The following is a 20,008-nucleotide window of genomic DNA, read 5'->3' as shown; positions in this document are numbered from 1 at the left end:
TTGAAAAGTGATTTTTTTTTTTGTGCCAAGATTGCTTTTTAGAAAATTTTTAGATCAGATCATACTATTACTTGTTCTAAAATTTAATTTCGTAATTTTTTAAAATTACTCAATGAATAGAATCAACCTCAATCAATTTTTTTTTAACTTTGATCGTTTTCTTTATTCGATTAAATATTATCTTGTTATCTTGTTATTACTCGAACATTTAAAATGATCCGATTACAATTGATGTTTTCCCAAGCGCACTCGGCAATGCTCACAGTCGCTAGTTCTACGAACCGATATCGTCAATCTGCTACTGTAAGCATCTAGAAACATAATAGAGATATGGTGTATCATTTTTCGACAATTATAGCGATAATAATTCACACGAGTTGAAAAATGTTCTACCCAATCATCTGCCGTCATTGTATCTAGCTGCAATGCAACGATATATCTCATACGTGAATCGGATGATTCGATTGGTTTGCAGATGGGCCAATTAAAACGAGAGTTCAGTATTTTGAATGATTTTAGATGTCAAAGTATTTACAAAGTACCGTTACATTTCTACGGTTTCTTACGGATTCGAAGAGAACGTATTCAAGTTAGAAACTATCTATTCTCAAGAATTTTACAATTATTCGATATAAATTTAAAGAATTATAATATATATTAGGATCAAAAAACAGAAAATAGATATTTTCAAGATATATACTGTATACTTTGGACCTAGTGATTCTAGTAATAAATATAAAATCAATCGTAATTGTATTTTCGTGTACTACGAAAAATATAACTTTTTTATTTATAAATAACTATCGAAAATTCTGTTCTAAACTTCAAAAACGTTTTTCCATCGAGAAGAACCATTCAAATTAAATTAAATAAGAGCTAGATATTTTTTTATTCGTGAAATTCATGAATCGTGATAAAAATTTAAATGGTGTTAAATGATGTTATTGTTATAACATGATAACTCGTTTAAATACGTATTAATTAAATTGAATGTAAATATTAATCGAAAACAAATTAGATATCTAATATCTACATAATATAGTATATAGTAAAGTTTATTTACTCGTAACAATTTATTAACGCACGATAAATAACCTGGTCGATATATTTAAATAAACAATCTTATCTATTTTATATAAAATCAATAGTTATCGGTTATATGGAATATCGAGTGCGTACAAAATGAAAACAATTTCAAATAAAATAGGAAACAAAATGCATTTAGAAGAAAAATGCAAACTAAGCAGGAATTAATGAATCATGTTCTTTCGACTTCTCGTATGTGTATCTCGAATATCAAGAACAACCGGAAATAATTATTAGTATATAATAGCCAAAATGATAAGCATAACTATATATATTTACAGCAACAGGCACTTTATATAATTAGCTAATCTATAACGTAATTAGAATGACACGTTCATCTGCGAATATAAAATAACCGAAAATTTGCGCGGCATTGATATTCAAAATATAAGTGGAACACTTTTAAATGATATCGAAATGATAAAGTAACGGGAAAAATATTTTTCATGAAAATTGCGACGATCGAATTAATTAGTCAGATAAATAAAAGAATCGTAAAGAAGAAATACATCAACTTACCAAACGCCGTTCCCAAATGTATTGTTCGATATGTAGCGGGCCGAAGAACCATGCTGTTCATTCGGCATGGCGAGATGTGTCAAAAACATACACGACGACGTGTCTTCTTCTTTCTTGACGTTTGAACACGCGCGACACTCGAACAATGTTCCGTTCGAAAATAAAAGATAAACGACGATTCTAAACATTTTATGAATATACACGCATCGATACAGCATCCACACACCTGACACGTACACGCACACACGTATATAGCCTAGCTGAGAAAAACGTACACACATCAAGCATACATACAATCGCAAAACATACGTGATGTCACATGCATATACATTGGTCGATTGAACGAAACGAGCGTCGGATTCTCATTTAACGTGATACGCTTTTGACTATGATTTAAGAATGAAAAATCAAGGTAACCTATGTCTGCATTCGAACAATACTGCGGCTTTAACTATATACTTTAGCGGCTCAACCGTGATGAGGAAAATAATTTTCACGAAAACCCGGTTTCCTGACACAAACTGATCGATTCAATCAGAGAAGCTAATACAAAAACGTAACGTCATTTCGTCTTACTAACCTATGCGTTGTACGTCAACCGGTTGTCGCGATTACTCAACGACTTCAAAACATTTCCGCGATACCGACTTGTGCAGATATCACGACGGCTGCCATATTGAAATCTCATTCCGTAAGCCACCAACGCAATGCTTATAAAAGAGAGACGATCTCGCGAGATTTTACTAGATGCGAAAAATTTAATCGATACCGCGGCGACCCCTTATAAGAAATAATATAATCATTAATCGTAATATAATCGCCAACCGTTATTCATTTATTCATATATTGTTAAATAATATTGAATTTAAAAAGAAAAAATATTCACTCTATCGAACATATGATAATTATATCTTTTTTGTTATTTTTGTTATCGATAAAATTATTTTATCCGATTTGGTAAAATTTTATAATCAATACAATAATGTTGATATAATTTTTATACGATTTTTTATTCTAATTAATATTAAATACAATTTTTTTGCAAATATATAATATCTTAGAAATAATAGCGATAATGATAAATTTGGTATATGATTTATAATTATGAGTTAATTGTATCAATTTTATCTATGTTTTAATGATTTAAATAAAATGGTAAAATAAATATAAAATTATTTACGTTAATAAACATTAATTATCATTTATTTCATATATTTATCGCGAGATAAATATTCACTTTTCTCTTTTTTTTTTTTTATTCCATCTACTTTACAATTACTTTTTAGTTATTATTTTTTAATTATGAGATTTATTTTGTATAATAAAACGTGTATAATAAAATATTTTGAATATTAATTTTTCAAGCGTTTACTTTTTAACGATATTATCTCTTTAGCGTGAAAAATTATTATTAATCGGTAATGCAATTTATATTTGCTTTATTGATATTAAGTCATAAGCAAAAACGATGACGAAGACGATGTTTCTCTTCTTTATTACTACGTAATCTATGTTTCAACAATGTACTGGACATCTGGAAGCGGTAGAGAGTTTTTCCCGCGTTTTAAATTGAATGTTCAAAGATGGGAGATGAGAATGATATCGACGAATCTATGGACATTGAAATTTTACCGTCAACGAGTGGTTATAACGTAAAAAATAAAGAGAAAGATGGAAAGTTGGATCATTTGCCATGGTATGTTTTCTATAAATTGAAATATACGTTTTCTCGTCGTTAAATCGAATATATATTTTTTTAGGTTATATCTCTATTTTCGTTCATTAATTGTAATGTATTTATATAGGATAAAAAAAGAAAAGAAAAGGATTAAAGAATTAAAATAAATTTTTATTTTTAAGGATCGAGAAATATCGACCGCAAATATTTTCCGACATTGTTGGTAACGAGGATACGGTATCCAGATTATCGGTTTTTGCTCAACAAGGCAATTGTCCCAATATCATCATTGCTGGTCCACCAGGAGTTGGTAAAACTACGACTATATTGTGCTTAGCACGTATTTTATTAGGACCAATATTTAAAGAGGCAGTATTAGAGTTAAACGCTTCGAACGATCGAGGAATAGACGTAGTAAGGAATAAAATTAAAATGTTTGCTCAAAAGAGGGTAAAAAATCTTTTTTATATTTTATATACTCGTCTTGTCCATTTTTTTAAGTTAGCTAATATCGTATTATCGATTCAAATTTAGGTAAATCTACCAAAAGGAAAACACAAGATAATAATTCTAGACGAAGCTGATAGCATGACTAGCGGTGCTCAACAAGCATTAAGAAGAACTATGGAAATATACAGCAACACGACTAGATTTGCATTAGCTTGTAATTCTAGCGACAAAATTATCGAACCAATACAATCACGCTGTGCTATGTTAAGATATGGAAAATTATCGGATGCACAAATTTTAGCAAAGATTATCGATATTTGTAAAAAGGAAGATGTAGGCATAAGTTTTCTTAAATATATTTATTTATTATTATCTCTATTCGCGTGGAAAAATGTTATCGAGATATATTAATCTTTTAATTTTTAATAATATTTTATCATATTTAACCAGGTTTCGCATACGGACGATGGATTGGAAGCAATAGTGTTTACCGCGCAAGGTGATATGAGACAAGCCCTAAATAATTTACAATCGACGCATAATGGTTTTAATCATGTAAATAGTGAAAATGTTTTTAAAGTTTGCGACGAACCACATCCATTGCTCGTTAAAGAAATGCTTGAATTTTGTACAGAGGGCAATATTTCCAAGGCATACGGGGTATGATCATCTTTTATCATCTTACCAAAAATGATTTATCATTAGTCCGATACATGAATGTAAAACAATTTTTTTGTAATGTTACAATACAGGTAATGGAACATTTATGGAAAATGGGTTATTCCGCGGAAGATATAATTAATAATATATTCAGAGTTGCAAAAAATCTACTCATCGATGAAACGTTAAAATTAGATTTCGTAAAAGTGAGTTTAAAAGTTTATTAAATCAACTTTGTATACAATAACATGTTTATATAAATATACATATACGAGATAGTTTAAATTTAAAATTTTCGTTTCAGGAAATTGGGATAACTCATTTGGGAATAGTGGATGGAATTAACAGTTTGCTACAAATGAACAGTCTTCTTGCCAGACTTTGTAAAAGAGCAATGCAGTGAAGAAAAGAAAGAAAACAAAAAAAAAAAAAGAAAAAACGAAATGTACGATAATAAGATGTAAAAGTTGATAATTTAGAGAGAAAAAAATTTATTTATATGTTTGTATTACATAATTTTTTACTTCTAAAATGCCTTTGTTTCTAGAAACGACGATCATTTCATCATATTTGAATTAATACTAATAATTGTAAAATACATACTTGGACTAGCAATTGAAAAAAGATATTATAGATTTGATATTGTTACGATACACGTATATACGTAAGAGCTAAAGCTATTACAATCGTTTAATAGTAAGAAGAAAAAATTCTAGAAAATTCTAGAACGAACAATATATTAAATCGAACGGATATAAGTTTACGCTTCGCGTATTTTGTACGAAATACAATTTGTTCAACGTTAATCGATCGATTTAAACGATCGTAATTCGAGATAATAACGTGTACAATGGAATACTTTATTGAATTATCGTTTTTCAAAAACGTGAAATTTAAAAGAGAAAAATATTATATATATATATATATATATAAAAAAAAAAAAAAACGTACGAACGATCAACAAATTCAAAATGTAAGTTCAGTCTTTTCGCGTAAAATTCGCGTTAAAAAAAGTTTAAAAATATTATTTACACATCGTATAGAAATTGTCTGTGATCCGTCTTGGAATAAGATCGAAGATGACGTTAAAGGATGGATCGTTATATTCGAGTTTTAGTTTTTTATTTTCTAACACCACTTTTCCATGGTGACAGATGTTAAATGAGGTCTCGGTTTAGGAGAAGGCCATCGTAACGCGCTCTGACAAGATTCCGCTCTGGAAGGTGTCCTTGGTGGGGGTTGAGACGCGTTAGTGTACGATTCTTCCGTTTGATTATTCGCTTCTCCGTTCGATTCCGCTCGAACACTTTTTTCCAACGGTGATGGGTCACTTTTGTGATTTCTCTTTATCGGTTTTTTCACCACGTCGTGAAGCGTAGCTGGTGGCGCGCTTTCCACGGATTGAAGACTAGCCGCACGATGCAAGGATAATCGAAGCGGTTTTTTCGGCGGTGCCGGACGAGATTTCGATTCTTGGGAACTATACGCCACTGATACGTCGGAATTCTCCGACGTTCGCGATTGAGAATCCTGAAACGAACGAAAGGAGATGTTAAAAAAAGAAAAGGAGGGGGTTTTTATCTCCCTTAAATCCAGCAACGATACGATAAAAGAGAGAATGGATCGAAAATTACGTATGGAAAATTACCTGCAGTCGATAATAGGTTGGTTCGGAATCAAAGTCCAACGGTTGTACTCGAGACGAATTTTTTCGATTGTTAGACAAGTGTTCCATGGCCGATTCGACTCGCGGTGGTCTCCTACGTTGCTGCGACGAAACGTGCGCCTCCTTGCAATCTAAACTCGCGGTTGATCCAGTTACCGAGGATCCTTGATGTTTTTGTTTAGTTCGCGATTTGTGATGACCGTTGGAAACGCTAACCAACGAGGAATCAAGCTCGTTCGAAATTTTCACGTCTATCGAACGTTTCGAATGATCGCTATGCCTATTTCTTACCGTCGGTAAACTCTGCCGCAACTCCATCGAATTTCTTATATTGAGACCGGGTAGATTTGCGACTAGCGCAGTTACCTGCGGCCCTTTTTGAAAAACCTAAACAAGAATGAACGTGAAAAACGGGAAAGAGAGAGACTCTTATAACAAGAGTTATATTTATATTATTATTTAAAAAAAGGAAAAGGACGTTACCTGGACTTGTTCTTGACGGGTCGGTGGAGGATCCGCGGGGACCTCGGATCTGCTCGGTGCGAGAAGATCCCTGACCTGCTCCTCCAGATAACCGATCCTATGGGTCAATCTAAGATTATCGGATCTAAGAGTGCGGAGCGCCGCGAGGGATTCGCCCTTTCGAAGTACGACGATTTGCGCGGCGTCGGGCGCCACGGCCAACAGCCTTGCCAAATCGCTCCTCCCCGCTCCCACCACGAGTTTTCCGTTCACTTCCAAGATTCTAAACAAACAATCGTTTCGCACGATAAGACTCTTTTTAATTGTTATTCGTTATCGGATAAAAGAAAAATCACTTCGATTAAAAGAAAAAAGAGAAGGAGCAAGCTCGCTACGTTACATTTTCAAGTTACGCACAGTTAAGAAGATAGAAATAAGAAATAAGAAATGGTGGCGGGAGGAGGTGGGGAGGAAGGAGGAAACGTGGGGGTCATGCGAAGTCGTAGGTGCAATTAGCGAGGGTACTCGGCGGACTTCCGGCCCTCGTTCACGCTACGGTGACCCCGTTGGGAACCAAATGCCAAGATTGCTCCATTGTTATAGCGCCGATAGCTAGCCCGGCTTACGTTGCGACCGGCTGCGTTTCTTCCTCTTCGTCCTTCCCATTTCTATTTCCCTATTCGCTTACTCTCCTCCTTCCCACCTTTGTTCCCAAACAAATTTTCCCCTTCTCCTCTAGTTTTGCCCATCCGTTGTGAAATCACCGTCTTCTCCTCTCCTCTCCCCGACAGGAAAAACACGATCCTCTTTTTTTTTTTTCCGCCTGCGCTTGTGATCTGACTTTGCTTAATTGGCGGTGGTTTTATTATAAGCAAAGAATCTGAGCTTAGGGAGATGATGATACCGTTGTGGAAAAGCAAGGAGACCAGAAACGTTTTTAACTCTTCGCATTCCACGCCTGTTTCGCTCGGTCGAACCAGCAACTCCAGATTTAGACGCGCATTCGGTGCGTTCGGTGGTCTCATAAGATTACCATAAGATAATTACTCATAAGATAAGATTACACGTAAAGAGCTTAGGAACCTATTTATGAAGCGATATTGAAGCTGGAGAGCACCGTTGGAGAACAAATAATATATATATTATAATAATACTAATAATATTATATATATAATAAATATAATATACTATAATATATAATTACTATAATATATTATAATAATATTTGCCGCATCAAAATCCAAATGATGCCGGAGAGTCATCGTTGGAGAGCAAAGGGTTAATATTATTATAATATATATATTATAATAATACTATATATAATATATTATAATATATAATTACTATAATATAATAATATTTGCTGCATCAATCCAAAGATATATATATTATAATAATACTATATATAATATACTATAATATATAATTACTATAATATAATATTTGCTGCATCAATCCAAAGATATATATATTATAATAATACTATATATAATATACTAAAATATATATAATATATATTATATATATACTATATATAATTACTATAATATAATAATATTTGCTGCATCAATCCAAAGATATATATATTATAACAATACTATATATAATATACTATAATATATATAATATATATATTATATATATACTATATATAATTACTATAATATAATAATATTTGCTGCATCAATCCAAAGATATATATATTATAACAATACTATATATAATATACTATAATATATATAATATATATATTATATATATACTATATATAATTACTATAATATAATAATATTTGCCGCATCAATCCAAATGGTGTCAGAGAGTGACCACTGGAGTCACGGCATTAACTCGAGTGATGACCGAGAGCAAAGGATTAATATTATTATAATGTATATATGTTATAATACGATTGTGTATAATATATATAATATATTATAATAATATTGGTATCAATCCAAATGGTGGCGGAGAGCAAAGGATTAATCTTTTTTCTTTTTGTGGTTTCTTTATTCGAGGAGGAGGAGAAGGAAATAGGTGGCGTATACCTATCCCCCTTGCACAATCCGGAATCCTCGACCGCCCAATCGACGTACAAGCCGGGCGTGTCCTCTCTCGGCCCGGCTCCGAAACGGGGACTTTTCGGATCTGCGCTAACTTCCACCGCGTGGATCGTCGCTTGAGCGGAGCCAGAGATGCAACTGCGATCACAAGAAACGTCTCGCGTGTATACATCGCGGGGGATAATTCGTCCCGATTCGTTTTCAAACGTGTGTATATACGTGTATATATATGTATATATATACCTAAATATCGTATCGTTTTTTTGCTTTTCCTGGGTCTCCGCCAATTCCAAGGCGGCCTGAAGGGCTCTGCTCTCCTCTCGAAGCGTCAAAAGCTCGAGTTCCTCGCGTCCAAGTCTGTACTCCAACTCGGCTTGTTGAATCCGAACGTCGATATTGCTGCGGCAAACGAGGAAGAAGAAAAAGAAGAAGAAGAAGAAGAAGAAGAAGAAGAAGAAGAAGAAGAAGAAGAAGGAGAAGAAAAAACGACGAAGAGAAATTTGAAAATCGTACGCAGCTTGTTTTTCGATACGCGGTTCATCACTTACTCGGTGATATCCAGCCGTTCCAAGGCCAATTTTAAATTCTTGATCGCTAATCGTTTGTTATCCGCGTCCCGACGCAACCTTTGAAGCCGTTCTTCGGTCGCCTTTCGGTCCGCTTCGGTCAAAGGCGGGCCACCGTTGCGCAGTGCCAATCTGTTGGTCAGCGTGTTGCACAGTTGCCCTTTCAACCTGAAAAACGTTTATTCAACACCGTTTATTTATCCCTTGTATTCTCTCTTTCGCGAAGAGAGCGATCCTCTCACGTTTGAATGATATTCTCCTTGTCGCGCAGCGCGACCCTAAGGGCGTCCAACTCCTTGTAATGGTCCCTGGAGTTTCGATGGGGGCCGGCAGGGGACGTTAACCCACCGGAAATACTTCCACCTTTCTTTCTTCTCGGCGTCGTGGTCGACAACGACACTTCTATACTGGCCATCTGGAGCAGTAGAAGAAAAAAAGAAGGGGGGAAAAATTCGAGGAATCACGGATACGCGGATACGCGGCTCGACGGGACGAGTCGGAGCGGGACGGTGAAACGCATGGAACGGAATGCGTGGATCTTAATGGACTGGCGCATCGGTACTGCACACGACTCGGGGGACTACTCGATGGTCCTTGAGAAAGCAGCGCTTGGTCCCCCTGGTCGTGCACACACGACACGGAGAAGGTCAATGTCGGCCTTGACTGCGCGGCGGGAAGAAGGATGCGATACGGGAGACCTTGCGCGCCCGCTGTGTCCCACGCGACCGCCGCACCACCGCGAAATATCCTCCCAAACATTCCAAACCGAATCCTTTCTTTCCATCCGTCTCGCAACTATCCCGTGTTAATTAAATTTAAAATACCTCCTTGAAATGGAAAAGTGTTCGAGAGAAAGGTTTGGAATCCTGCTGAAGGAAACGGATTCGTGTCCTCGTCCGTTTGCGCCGTCTTCCAACACAACTTCTCTCTTCGCGCCAAAACCGATTATCTTCCATCGAGACTCACGGTTACGAGGATAAAAGTAGGATCCTATTATTTCGTTCCGATCCAAGCTTCGAACGAAACGAATTGAAAACTCTCTCTCTCTCTCTCTCTCTCTCTAAAAGATACCCGTATAAATATGTCTTTCGTATTGACAAAAGATACGAGGAGTAATAACGAAAAGAGCGGATTATTAATTTTAACAACCATCTTCTCTCGATCGTTTCATTGTCTCTCCGGAAGAACGTTCGAGAATTAAAAATTATTTCAATTCGGGGAAAAGGAAGCAGCGCGGGCGTACGATGAAAAATAATAAAGGGGAAATTTGTGTATACGGCAATTACGGGCGCGCGTTTTGCAAAACGGTACGAATAATTATTTAACATAATAAAATTTGATTATTAAAGTCGTCGTTCGATGAAATTTCTCGCGTTCGAGCAAAATCGCGGAAAGTACTCGCGCACGGGTTTTATTATTGCGCGTACGCGTACGTATATACGGTAATAGAAAACAAAAGGCAATCCGAGTTCAAGGCTTTCGGTACAACTACCGTAAAATACCTCTTTTTCCATAAACGCGTCACTTTCCGACAACGGCACGCTGTCAAACGTAAGCCAATACGTTTAAGATAAAATTTTATGTGTATCGACGAACCGTATTCTTATTCTTTTTATCTGAATTATCCTGTATATATATATACACGTAATATAAGAATACGTAAAAGAGGAGCGTGAAAATAATTAGAACGTTATCCGCGTAACGATAATGGAAGGATAATATTGACGAAAGAAGGGGTTATTTTTATCTCGGGGAAGGAAAAAAAAAATGGAACTCGACGCGTGCAAGAGGGGGTGAGATAGGAAGGGAACGCTGCGAATCCTAACAATCCTCTCCCCTCCTCCGAATGAAAGAGGGAGCCCTGTCTCCGACGTTCCGTCAATTTTTTATCGAAATCGCACGGAGATCCTGCCATCCTCCTCTTCCGCGATAGCCATACCGAACAGAACGAAATGGAGTTTCGTATTTTAATTTATTATGCTCGTTTTTACTGTTGCCGTTTGATCAATTCTTTTGCCCGTACGTTTGATAGTTCACTTTCTTATCTACCGGATATCATCGAAGAGGAGCGAGATTATTATTTTCCTGGAAGGTTCTTGAAAAACGAGAAATTCGCGAGAGGACAATGTTAAGAAGACGAAATCTCCTTGGAGTATCGGCGTTCGGACGGCGTAAAGGGCACTGACTCCTGGATCCGCAATCTCGCTGACCAGATCTGTCTGCGAGCGTTTCGAGCCAAGGGCGTACCATAGTCTACCTTTTCAACATTTTCTAGCGATTTTCTCTCGACGCGGTTAAGAGGGTAAAGCGAAAGCTTTGGGTGTCAACGATTTTTAACCGGCGCGTTTGTAAAAATTCTGTCTCGAGTTGTATTATTTTCTTCTCCTCGTTTCGAAGGCAAAGTGCGTCGAGACAGAGGGAGATAGATTCGTTATTCGAGGCTGGAGCGTGCGGTGTAGCGTGCTCCTTTTTCTTTTTTCCTTTCTTTCTTTCTTTAGTTTTGCTTTTCCCTTCGAGTCGATGGCAAAACAGGACTCGGCCGCTGGTCCGCTCGGGCGTAAACATCCGAATGGTCGAGGAAGTCGATGAATCCGACAACGCGCATTAATCGCGCCTCGAGAACGGGATTAAGAAAATATACCTGTTGTAAAGGCGAGAGCAGAGGGACGATGAAAAGGTACGCGATGTACGGACGCCAACCATTTCTTTTCTTTTCTTTTCTTTTCATTCTGTAAGCGAGGCATTCGAATCGATGAAGAAAGAGAAAAGTAGCGATTGAAACGCTCCTTTATTTTATTATTTACTCTTACGTTATTTTTCGATTCGAATCTATGATCGCCAGGACCGGGTGGACGATACGAAGAAAAAAGTGATTTTGGAGAATGCTGCGCCACTGCGAGTCCGTGTGTGTCTGTGCGTCTATGTGTGGACTTGGGGCAGTTTTAATGGGAGGCGCACGCGCGCACGGCCTCTCCGGGGCCGAAACTGGCGAGTGAAGGGCCCCTGAACGAAACACAGTTTGGTTCATGCATCTGCATATAAATCACTGGTTGGACAGGCTTAAAAAGCTGGGGGGCTATTGCAAACCCGCCAATAACCGCGAAACATCGACTTTCTTCCGTCGTGTCGGGATGCTACGGTTAAAACTACACCGTATCTTTTTATACGAACCCTTCGAAACAAAACTTTTCCGAGAGAGAATGATAATCGCGGCCGTAGAATCGAGAATCGTTCTAAACCGAACGAATAAACGAATAAAATTCCGTTTTAAAGAGATCTTGCTTAGAAAATTAACGCGTTTTACGATTAATCCGTAATTTTTGTTAATCGGATTTACCTTCGCCTCCAACGTCTCCAGTTGCGCCATTCTTGGTTCTAGAAATTGCTGTTGCGTCCCATTTCCAGTGTGTAGAGCAGTCTAGGAAATCAAGTAAAATTCGTTATTATTTTTCGCGAAAGAAATCGTCGATTCGACGTCAGGTATTTCGTATCGCGTATACATATATAGGGGATCGTGGTTTTCCTGTTACGATCGGCATTCGTGAGTCCTTCGTGAGTCTTCGAGGTAAAATAATACCCGTGGTATACTCGCAACATTTTTTTACGAGATGACGAGTTCTCACCGCTACGCGGACAACGAATAATTATCTCTCGTCGATGAACGATGTATATTCTTCGATTCAACTTCGATCGTTTTCCCTCCTTCGTCAATTATAATACGATTACGATCTTCTTTTCGATCGAACGCGTTCTTTTCTTTCCCCCCTCCACTTACGTACTACTCTTACGTAGTAGTAAAAGTTTGAGTTTGAGCGATCTCCGACGGGAAGATGGCCGGAAAAACTTTTCCCCGAGATGTATTACACGTCGATATAGATCATATTACGAATGACGGGTAAGTCAACGATTCTCTCGAGTCGGGAAGTAACGTCGAACACGATAGAAAGTTACGAAAGCGTGGTTAATGCGTGTTCGATGCCGAGAAGAGGAACGAAGCGATTTTAAATATATACAAATTTAGAAAGAGACGCGTGTCTGACGGTTTTCTAGTCGGCCGAGGGCCCCCAGGCGAACGCGATAGGTGTCGCGAGTGTGTGCGCGCGCATGCGCGCACGCGCGTGTAACGACCCAAGCCAAGAAATGACTCGAAAGGGTCGATCGTAGGACTCGCGAGAATTACTATTTCACGGTTTGCTCGCCGATTCTCGCCGCTACACGCCTCGCTACATCGAATTCTTCTCGCTTAGTCGTTCGGTCCCCCCTCCCCTCCCCTCCCGTTTCTCGAATTTCGTAGTTCGTCGATCGAGGGTGCGCTCGCGCATGTGTCGTGCGTGATCCTTTTCATTCGACTTACCAGAGAGACGGATCTTTGCTGAAGCTTGTGCCCGAGATCTTCTTTCCCGTCCCCGCAATCGGTCGTGTAGAACAATACGCTCTTCTTCGATCCCCTTGAAACGAAACGAAAAACTCCGATTAATCTCTCGAGATTTTTCCTTTTTTTTTTTATATAAGGAAGAGAGTGTTTATATTCTCGTAATTTTAGGAAACGGTTTACGGAGGGAAATTTTTAGCGCGAACGACGATGTAGCGTGCACAGGAAGGAGAGAGCAAAGAGGGGGTGATTTGCGTCACGATAACGCTTGGTCTCGCGTCGTCGAAACGGTTACGAGTCCAGCAATTTTGTCCCGAGTTGCTCGTTCCGCTACACCTGCCTCTTTTTCTCACCTCGTTGTTCTCGTTTCGTTGTTTATTTCGAAACGAAAAAAATCGTTCGTTCTCGTTGTATATTTTGGATCCGAATATGGGAGAAATCGTTTAAAAGATCGATCTCCATCAATCGTTGTCGCGTTGAACGATTAAACGCGTATAATGTAAGTAGGATATAGGTATAGGGCGCGTTTAGGATAATCGCACCTGAGTGCCTTCCCATTCCGGTTGAACGGTTGATGTTCAGCGAGCACGGCCGAATCGACGTAGCACCGGCTCTCGTTCATAGCGATGTCAACACCAACATTTCAACCTACGTTAATTTCCTCGTTGCGTTGACATCTGAAACAAAAGAGGAAACAACATCATCTCTTGTTGCTTTTCTTATTTTCTCACTCTCTCTCTCTCTCTCTCTCTTTTAAACTTTTTAACTTTGCACGAAAAATATTTGCACGTACACGAGTTTCATAAAATAAGTAAAAATTAAATGGTTCCGACCGGAATCGAACCGGTGATCTTCTGCGTGTAAAGCAGACGTGATAACCACTACACCACGGAACCTCGATAACCCGTCGACGTTTATTTCAAAAATCGCGCGCGTATCACCGCGGTTGATTGTACCGTTATAAGAAAAAAAAAAAAAAAAGAAAAAAAAAAGTGTTAATATTACGCGTAACGAGTAAATTATTCATCGTGCGTTATCCACTCGTCGCGATATAAATAGCGGAAAGCGTGGATAATAATTACATTACGAAAGTGGAATTGTTTTTTTTCTCTTTTTATTATTATCGCTCGTTAATAAAAAAAAAAAAATTGCAAGTTACACGATATGGATATGAATGGAGGAGGGAGTTGGAGAGGCGCCAGGCCGGTTTCGATGAACCCACGCGTCACGATCGATCGAAGAAACGCGTCGCGAGTAATATTCGTAAATGTGTTAAGTAACGTTCCGTAATGGCTGCTCGATCTCCGCATATATTATGCGCGAGAAAGTTCATTCCTTCGCCCACTGCGATAGCGCGTACGTAAGTGTATATAAACGCATTCGACGACGTCTAGACGAATTCGGAGGAGCGAATGAGATGGAAGAAATCGAAATATACGATGCAGTTAATAGCATACGTATATATAATTTTTCAGATCAATCTCGAACGTTTACCTCGATACCTCGTTCACGCGCGATGAGCAACTCACTATTTTCATTCATTTCATTTTCATTCGGAAGGATGTATATATGTATGCACGTACGTACGTATATATAGAAGTTTGAAACCAAAGAGCGCGCGTTTAATAGTTTCAACCGTCGTGTCGGTTGAATTTGAACGATACGCATGGGTTGATACGGTATAGCGTATATACCCCAGAGGATGACGAGCACAGATGGTTGTCAGGTGTGCATCGTTATTCTACCCTATTTCGTCCTTTGTAATCCCGAGTGCTTTCGCTTTGCGTTGTACATTTAGAGAGGAATAATGGGACGATTCTCAAACGTGAGATAACGCGTTAAAATGGCCGTATAAAGAGACGAGAAAAAAAAGTCGAAAAAACACGCGAGTGTAACAGCGACTTACGGTATTGAAACGTACGTTGTTTCGTACCGTGTATAACGTGAATAACTGTGCATAGGTTACACAGTAGCAGTTCTCGGTATTTCATTTCGTAGATGAAACGCGATAACGTCGAAACGCGTTACGATGGATGAATGCTGTAATATATATATATTATATTTATCGTATACCGATCGAGCGGATAATACGAGAGAGGTAGGACGAGTTGCGATCCTTTTCTCTCAATCGTACTGTGAAAATTAGACTTCGAGCAAGAGTTTGAAGAAAACGTACGCGATAATACCGATCGACAAGATTGATAAAATCGATCGGAAAGCGAAATCGAGTTTCGAAGAAGAAAATACGACGATCGATAGAATTTATAAAACTATGTATTAAACCGGCTTCCTCTCTGGATAGTTTGACGAGTTTTACATCCGTGTTTCGAAGGGAATTAATCGAAAGATGGAGAACGCGTTTCAACTTCTATCGTTATTCGAGTCGTTGCAACTCTCGTTAAGAGAGTTTTATCGATCGAATCGGAATTCTTTCGAAGAAGGAAAGACGTATATGTAAACGTTCGTCGCGAACGAAAGATACATTGTTTATGTTTTTTTCTTTTCCAGATGAGCGAATCGAGAGAAAATTTTAAAGAAAATTTCGCGTTTCATCGATATCGTAATCGAATAATCGCGATGTTTTTTTCGAAGGAGATGTAATAGGCACGCGTTCGTAGTTTCGAGATATTGTACGAGAATTATTATTTATCAGACGATATATTCGCGTATTTAAGTATATATACAAGATACAATAGTACGTCGTACGGGAATAAATTGCAAAAAATTTCGAAAATATTTACGTTTATTACGTATTTATTGACACGGGTCTGCGTTTGTTTGCATTCGTTCGATCGTCTCTCGTTCCTCTTCGGAAAGAGGGATTTTATCGATAAAATTAGCGACGTTCGGCGCGTGTTTCTCCAACAATCGTTTCCTCTCCTCCTTATCGCGATCCGATCTCATTTTTTCACGCTCCTTCTCCTCCTCCAGGGCTCGCTTCTTCCTCCAAATCTCCTCCTCTCGAATTTTACGCCGAATCTCGATCAATCGATTCAACTCGTCTCGATATCGCAGTTGCGCCCTTCGCCTAGCCTCCGCGCTCAATCTCCCAATCTTCTCGTCCTCCTTTATTCTTCTCATGACTTCTTCCGCGAACTCCCTGTCTCGCTCCACGAATCTTAGCTTGCATCGCTCCGTGAAAACTATTTGCTCCTTCAAATCGGCCGCCAACTCCTCCTTCCTCCTTTCCCTCTCCGTCTCCTCTTCCTCCTCCTTCATCGACAACTCCAACTTGACGTCTTCGGTTATCAGTTCGGCCAGCAACGCCTCCCTCTCCCGCTTCCTATCCTCCGCATCGATCAACGCGTCCGCGATTTTTCTCCTCATCGATTCTCTCTCGCGTAGCTCCGCTATCCGCGATTCCTCCGCTCTCCTCCTCCTCTCGCCCACTTCCCACCAGTACTCCTCTTCCTCGCGACGTCTCGCCGCCTCGGCCTCCCTCTCCTCCTCCCCCCGAAGCCGCCTCATCTCCGAAACAACGAAACGCTCTCGGCTCGCGATCTCGCCCATCTCCTTCCTCCTCCCCGACCTTTCCGATCTTTCGCGCTCCTCCCTCGCTCTGTCCACCTCTCTCAAAACCTCCCTCTCCCACCTCTCCTCCTCCATCCTCAACCTCCTCTCCTCCTTCTTCCCTTCCATCTGATCCATCAGCTCTTTCCTATAACGTTCCCGATCTTCCACATTTTTCCACCTTTCGCGAGCCTCCTCCTTCGCCATCGCTCTCCCCTCCGATCGCATCGATTCCGCGGCCCGTCGCTCCTTCATCTCGGCCGCGTACCGCTCCGCCTCCCTTTCCAAAATTTGCACCTCCAACTCCTTCGCTACGTACGCGGCGCGCAATTTCGCCTCCAACTCCACCACCTCGTCGTACGACTCGCGATTTCGACCGCTCCGTCTCAATTTCGCCACCCACCTCCTTGCCTCGTCCGCGTCCGTCCACCCCCCTCTCTCCATCCCTAATCTCGATAATAATCCTCCAATTCCCCACGATCTTTTCTCCACGAGTTGGCAGCCTCTTTCAATTTGTATATATATATATATATAAATAAAGACGTACGTTTTTTCGCGAACCACGGTGCGCTGTTAAATTATTTCTCGGAGAAAAACGATGTGACGTGTCAAACGCGGGATGAGATTGGAGTTTGTCGTTTATATACTTTCAATCGCACGTTTCCTTCCGTTGTTTCGTGTCGAGGCGATCGATTCGATTTATGATGTTACGGATAATGTCGCAACGGCTAGTGAATTCTGTAACAAAAAATACCTGATTCGCTATGCGAGAAAGCGGACATTTGCATTGTGAGCGAGCGAAATTTTAAAATTACGCGGGATTTTAAAATTAAAATCTCTCGAATTAACGGTATATTTCATTCGCTTTTCCTTACGGGACTTGATTACGCTTTGGGAATCTTCGCACGGATAATTTGGGTCAGTTCAAATTTATTCGCGCGACTCCCGTGTAAATCCATTCTATTCTCTCTCTCTCTCTCTCTCTCTCTCTCTCTCTCTCTCTCTCTCTCTCTCTCTNCTCTCTCTCTCTCTCTCTCTCTCTCTCTCTTCATCCCTCCCTTGTTCCATCCTTATTACACATTCGTTATCGAAATCCTATTCTTGCGCGAAGTATCAAAATTCCAGAAACCGCGCTGCGTTGCCACATCATGGGAAAAATATCACGAAGATTAATCGAGATTCGTCGATACGGAATGTAATATGAATCAAGCGCAATCGAAAAACCTTACGTGTTTCGTACAAGAATTTGTATTTTGTTTAGTAAAAGAAAATGAATTTTAAGAAAATTAAAAAAAGATTAAATTTTAAAGAAAAATTAAAAAATTAAATTTTAAGAATTTTCTAAGAAAATGAATTAGAAAATGTATTTTCGTTTAGAAAAGAATCGCGGATAGATGGAATACGAGTTTTAGAGAGATTTTGGGAAAGAAAAAATACGATCGATTTTGACTGCACATTAAACGAAATTCTCTCCAATTTCCTTCCTTCCTTCGTTACGCTCGTTATCCTTTCAATATTCTCATTATCGACGTCTCTTACGCGCGTATACGTAACCATGGCGTAGTTGAAAACGCGAAGGATAACACGATCCAGAGTTACGTTACACTTTCTACATGTAAACTCGTACACCTTATTTTTCCCCGATCTATTTCCGTTAACCTTGCGCATATACACACACACACACTCTTTAGCAAAGCAAAGAAAAAACTCGCATCGCGCGTAACGCGACGTTTATCGCTTTTACACGAATTGTGATTGGAAGCGAAATATATACATGGTGCGCGCGCAGTTCTATGAATTCGCATTGAAAAACATACCCTTTGACGCGCAGACTCGAAGGTATATACAGTTACAAATCCTATCCACGTGCGCGCACTTGAAAATTTTCGTGGAGGAAAGTTTCACACGAGGATGGAGGAGATAGGTGTTGCAAATTGAAAAAGCGACGAGAAGATGGAATTTTTTTTCTGGATCGCGAAACGAAATTAGGAGGGGAGTAAGGATGGGAGGGAAGGAAGGGAAGGCCAGAAAGCAAACGTTCGGGACAAACGCACGAACGACACGCAGGATCGAGACCGACTAACCGGCTTTCCGCGTCGAGGCACACACGCCGGCCGAAGCTACGAGGCTCGGCTGCGCGGCCTCTTTAAACCCATCCCTCCGATAGGCTCGTGCTCGACGCGGCTGAACCCACCAGGTAACTTCCTACGACCCTGCCTTCCAACCGCCGCGTACCATCATCCACGCCACCTTTCCCAAATAAAACGTACGCACGAATGTAACGTCGCGTCCTCTTTTTCTCTCTTTTTTTTTTCTTTTTCTTTTTCTTTCCCTCCGACGAGGAAACGATTCCACGCTTTCACCACGCGTGCAAATTCTCGCACCACCCATGCTCGAATTACGTCTCAATTATTTCGTAACGTAACGTTGTTGCTCGATATATATAGTATATTGTTTTATCATATTTTTTTTTTTTCTTTTCTTTTTGGTGCTATATTTATTTATGTATACGATTTATTTATATCGTTTTTGCAAGAATATTTTCGAGCTTGATTTTTCCTTTCGTGGATATATATATAATTTGAGGGATTGTGGAGTAGGCGAATTTCAAGACGTTTGGAAGGAACAGGTGTGCCACGGAAACCTGTAAACCGACGAGGAGAGACGAATATAATTGATGGTTGCTCGAAATCGAGTTTTCGAAAAAAATTCTCTCTATTCTGGAGATATTACGAAAATAAAAATTCGCTTGTATTATTATTTTAATTGTTCGAACAGATACAAGGTTCGAGATATCACGACAATAAATGATAACAAAAGGTTCGAGTTTTAATTTAACAACGATCGATCAACTAGAGCTATTCGAGAGAATAAAATCCGACTCCTTTCTTGTACACGTTTACGTATTTCGGTCCAATACCGAGTGCTTCTTAACCTGACCTGAAAACCTCTACTCCAGTTCTTCCATCCATACATTTT

At 39.2% G+C, this 20,008-nt stretch overlaps 5 protein-coding genes and 1 non-coding gene across 7 annotated transcripts in view; 1 reads left to right on the top strand and 5 right to left on the bottom strand.

The window, feature by feature from the left end:
• The window catches only part of LOC122721097 (neuronal calcium sensor 2), a 38,885-nt gene extending 36,714 nt beyond the window's left edge, over positions 1-2,171 (bottom strand). The window contains exon 1 of the mRNA XM_043948390.1: positions 1,606-2,171. The gene's annotated coding sequence lies outside the window, so the exon portion shown is untranslated. The remainder of the gene's footprint in view (positions 1-1,605) is intronic.
• LOC122721089 (neurocalcin homolog) overlaps positions 1-2,291 on the bottom strand; it is a 46,496-nt gene extending 44,205 nt beyond the window's left edge. The window contains exon 1 of the mRNA XM_043948351.1: positions 2,186-2,291. The gene's annotated coding sequence lies outside the window, so the exon portion shown is untranslated. The remainder of the gene's footprint in view (positions 1-2,185) is intronic.
• Positions 2,292-3,162: 871 nt separating this feature from the next.
• Positions 3,163-5,015, top strand: LOC122710523 (replication factor C subunit 2). Of its 2 annotated transcripts, XM_043928438.1 has the most exons (7): positions 3,163-3,301; positions 3,466-3,733; positions 3,818-4,066; positions 4,184-4,393; positions 4,486-4,599; positions 4,698-4,838; positions 4,941-5,015. In XM_043928438.1, the coding sequence occupies exons 1-6, from the start codon at positions 3,189-3,191 to the stop codon at positions 4,794-4,796; spliced, it is 1,053 nt and encodes a 350-aa protein (XP_043784373.1). In that variant the 5' UTR covers positions 3,163-3,188; the 3' UTR covers positions 4,797-4,838; positions 4,941-5,015. The 2 variants fall into 2 exon arrangements, with proteins under 2 accessions (XP_043784373.1, XP_043784365.1); XM_043928430.1 differs by lacking the exon at positions 4,941-5,015 and having other exon boundaries at positions 4,698-4,893.
• A 502-nt stretch (positions 5,016-5,517) lies between these two features.
• On the bottom strand, positions 5,518-19,064 carry LOC122710504. The gene is made up of 12 exons (XM_043928410.1): positions 18,847-19,064; positions 17,577-17,767; positions 14,062-14,196; positions 13,502-13,595; positions 12,485-12,565; positions 9,390-9,562; positions 9,130-9,315; positions 8,825-8,980; positions 8,567-8,719; positions 6,543-6,804; positions 6,042-6,446; positions 5,518-5,923 (listed from the first exon to the last, which is right to left on the bottom strand). The coding sequence occupies exons 3-12, from the start codon at positions 14,139-14,141 to the stop codon at positions 5,522-5,524; spliced, it is 1,992 nt and encodes a 663-aa protein (XP_043784345.1). The 5' UTR covers positions 14,142-14,196; positions 17,577-17,767; positions 18,847-19,064; the 3' UTR covers positions 5,518-5,521.
• On the bottom strand, positions 14,343-14,415 carry Trnav-uac. Its single transcript has one exon. It is a non-coding gene; the product is annotated as a tRNA-Val (tRNA).
• LOC122710514 (meiosis-specific nuclear structural protein 1-like) lies at positions 16,245-17,524 on the bottom strand. The gene has a single exon (XM_043928422.1). It carries the CDS (start codon positions 17,471-17,473, stop codon positions 16,274-16,276), a length of 1,200 nt encoding a protein of 399 aa, XP_043784357.1. The 5' UTR covers positions 17,474-17,524; the 3' UTR covers positions 16,245-16,273.
• Positions 19,065-20,008: the final 944 nt, after the last annotated feature.

This window comes from Apis laboriosa, unplaced genomic scaffold (genome assembly GCF_014066325.1).
Source record: "Apis laboriosa isolate Shangri-la unplaced genomic scaffold, ASM1406632v1 scaffold105_cov147, whole genome shotgun sequence".
Classification (NCBI taxonomy): Eukaryota; Metazoa; Arthropoda; class Insecta; order Hymenoptera; family Apidae; genus Apis; species Apis laboriosa.
The sequence above is the reverse complement of the archived record's forward strand: the minus strand, read 5'-3'. Positions and strand labels throughout refer to the sequence as shown.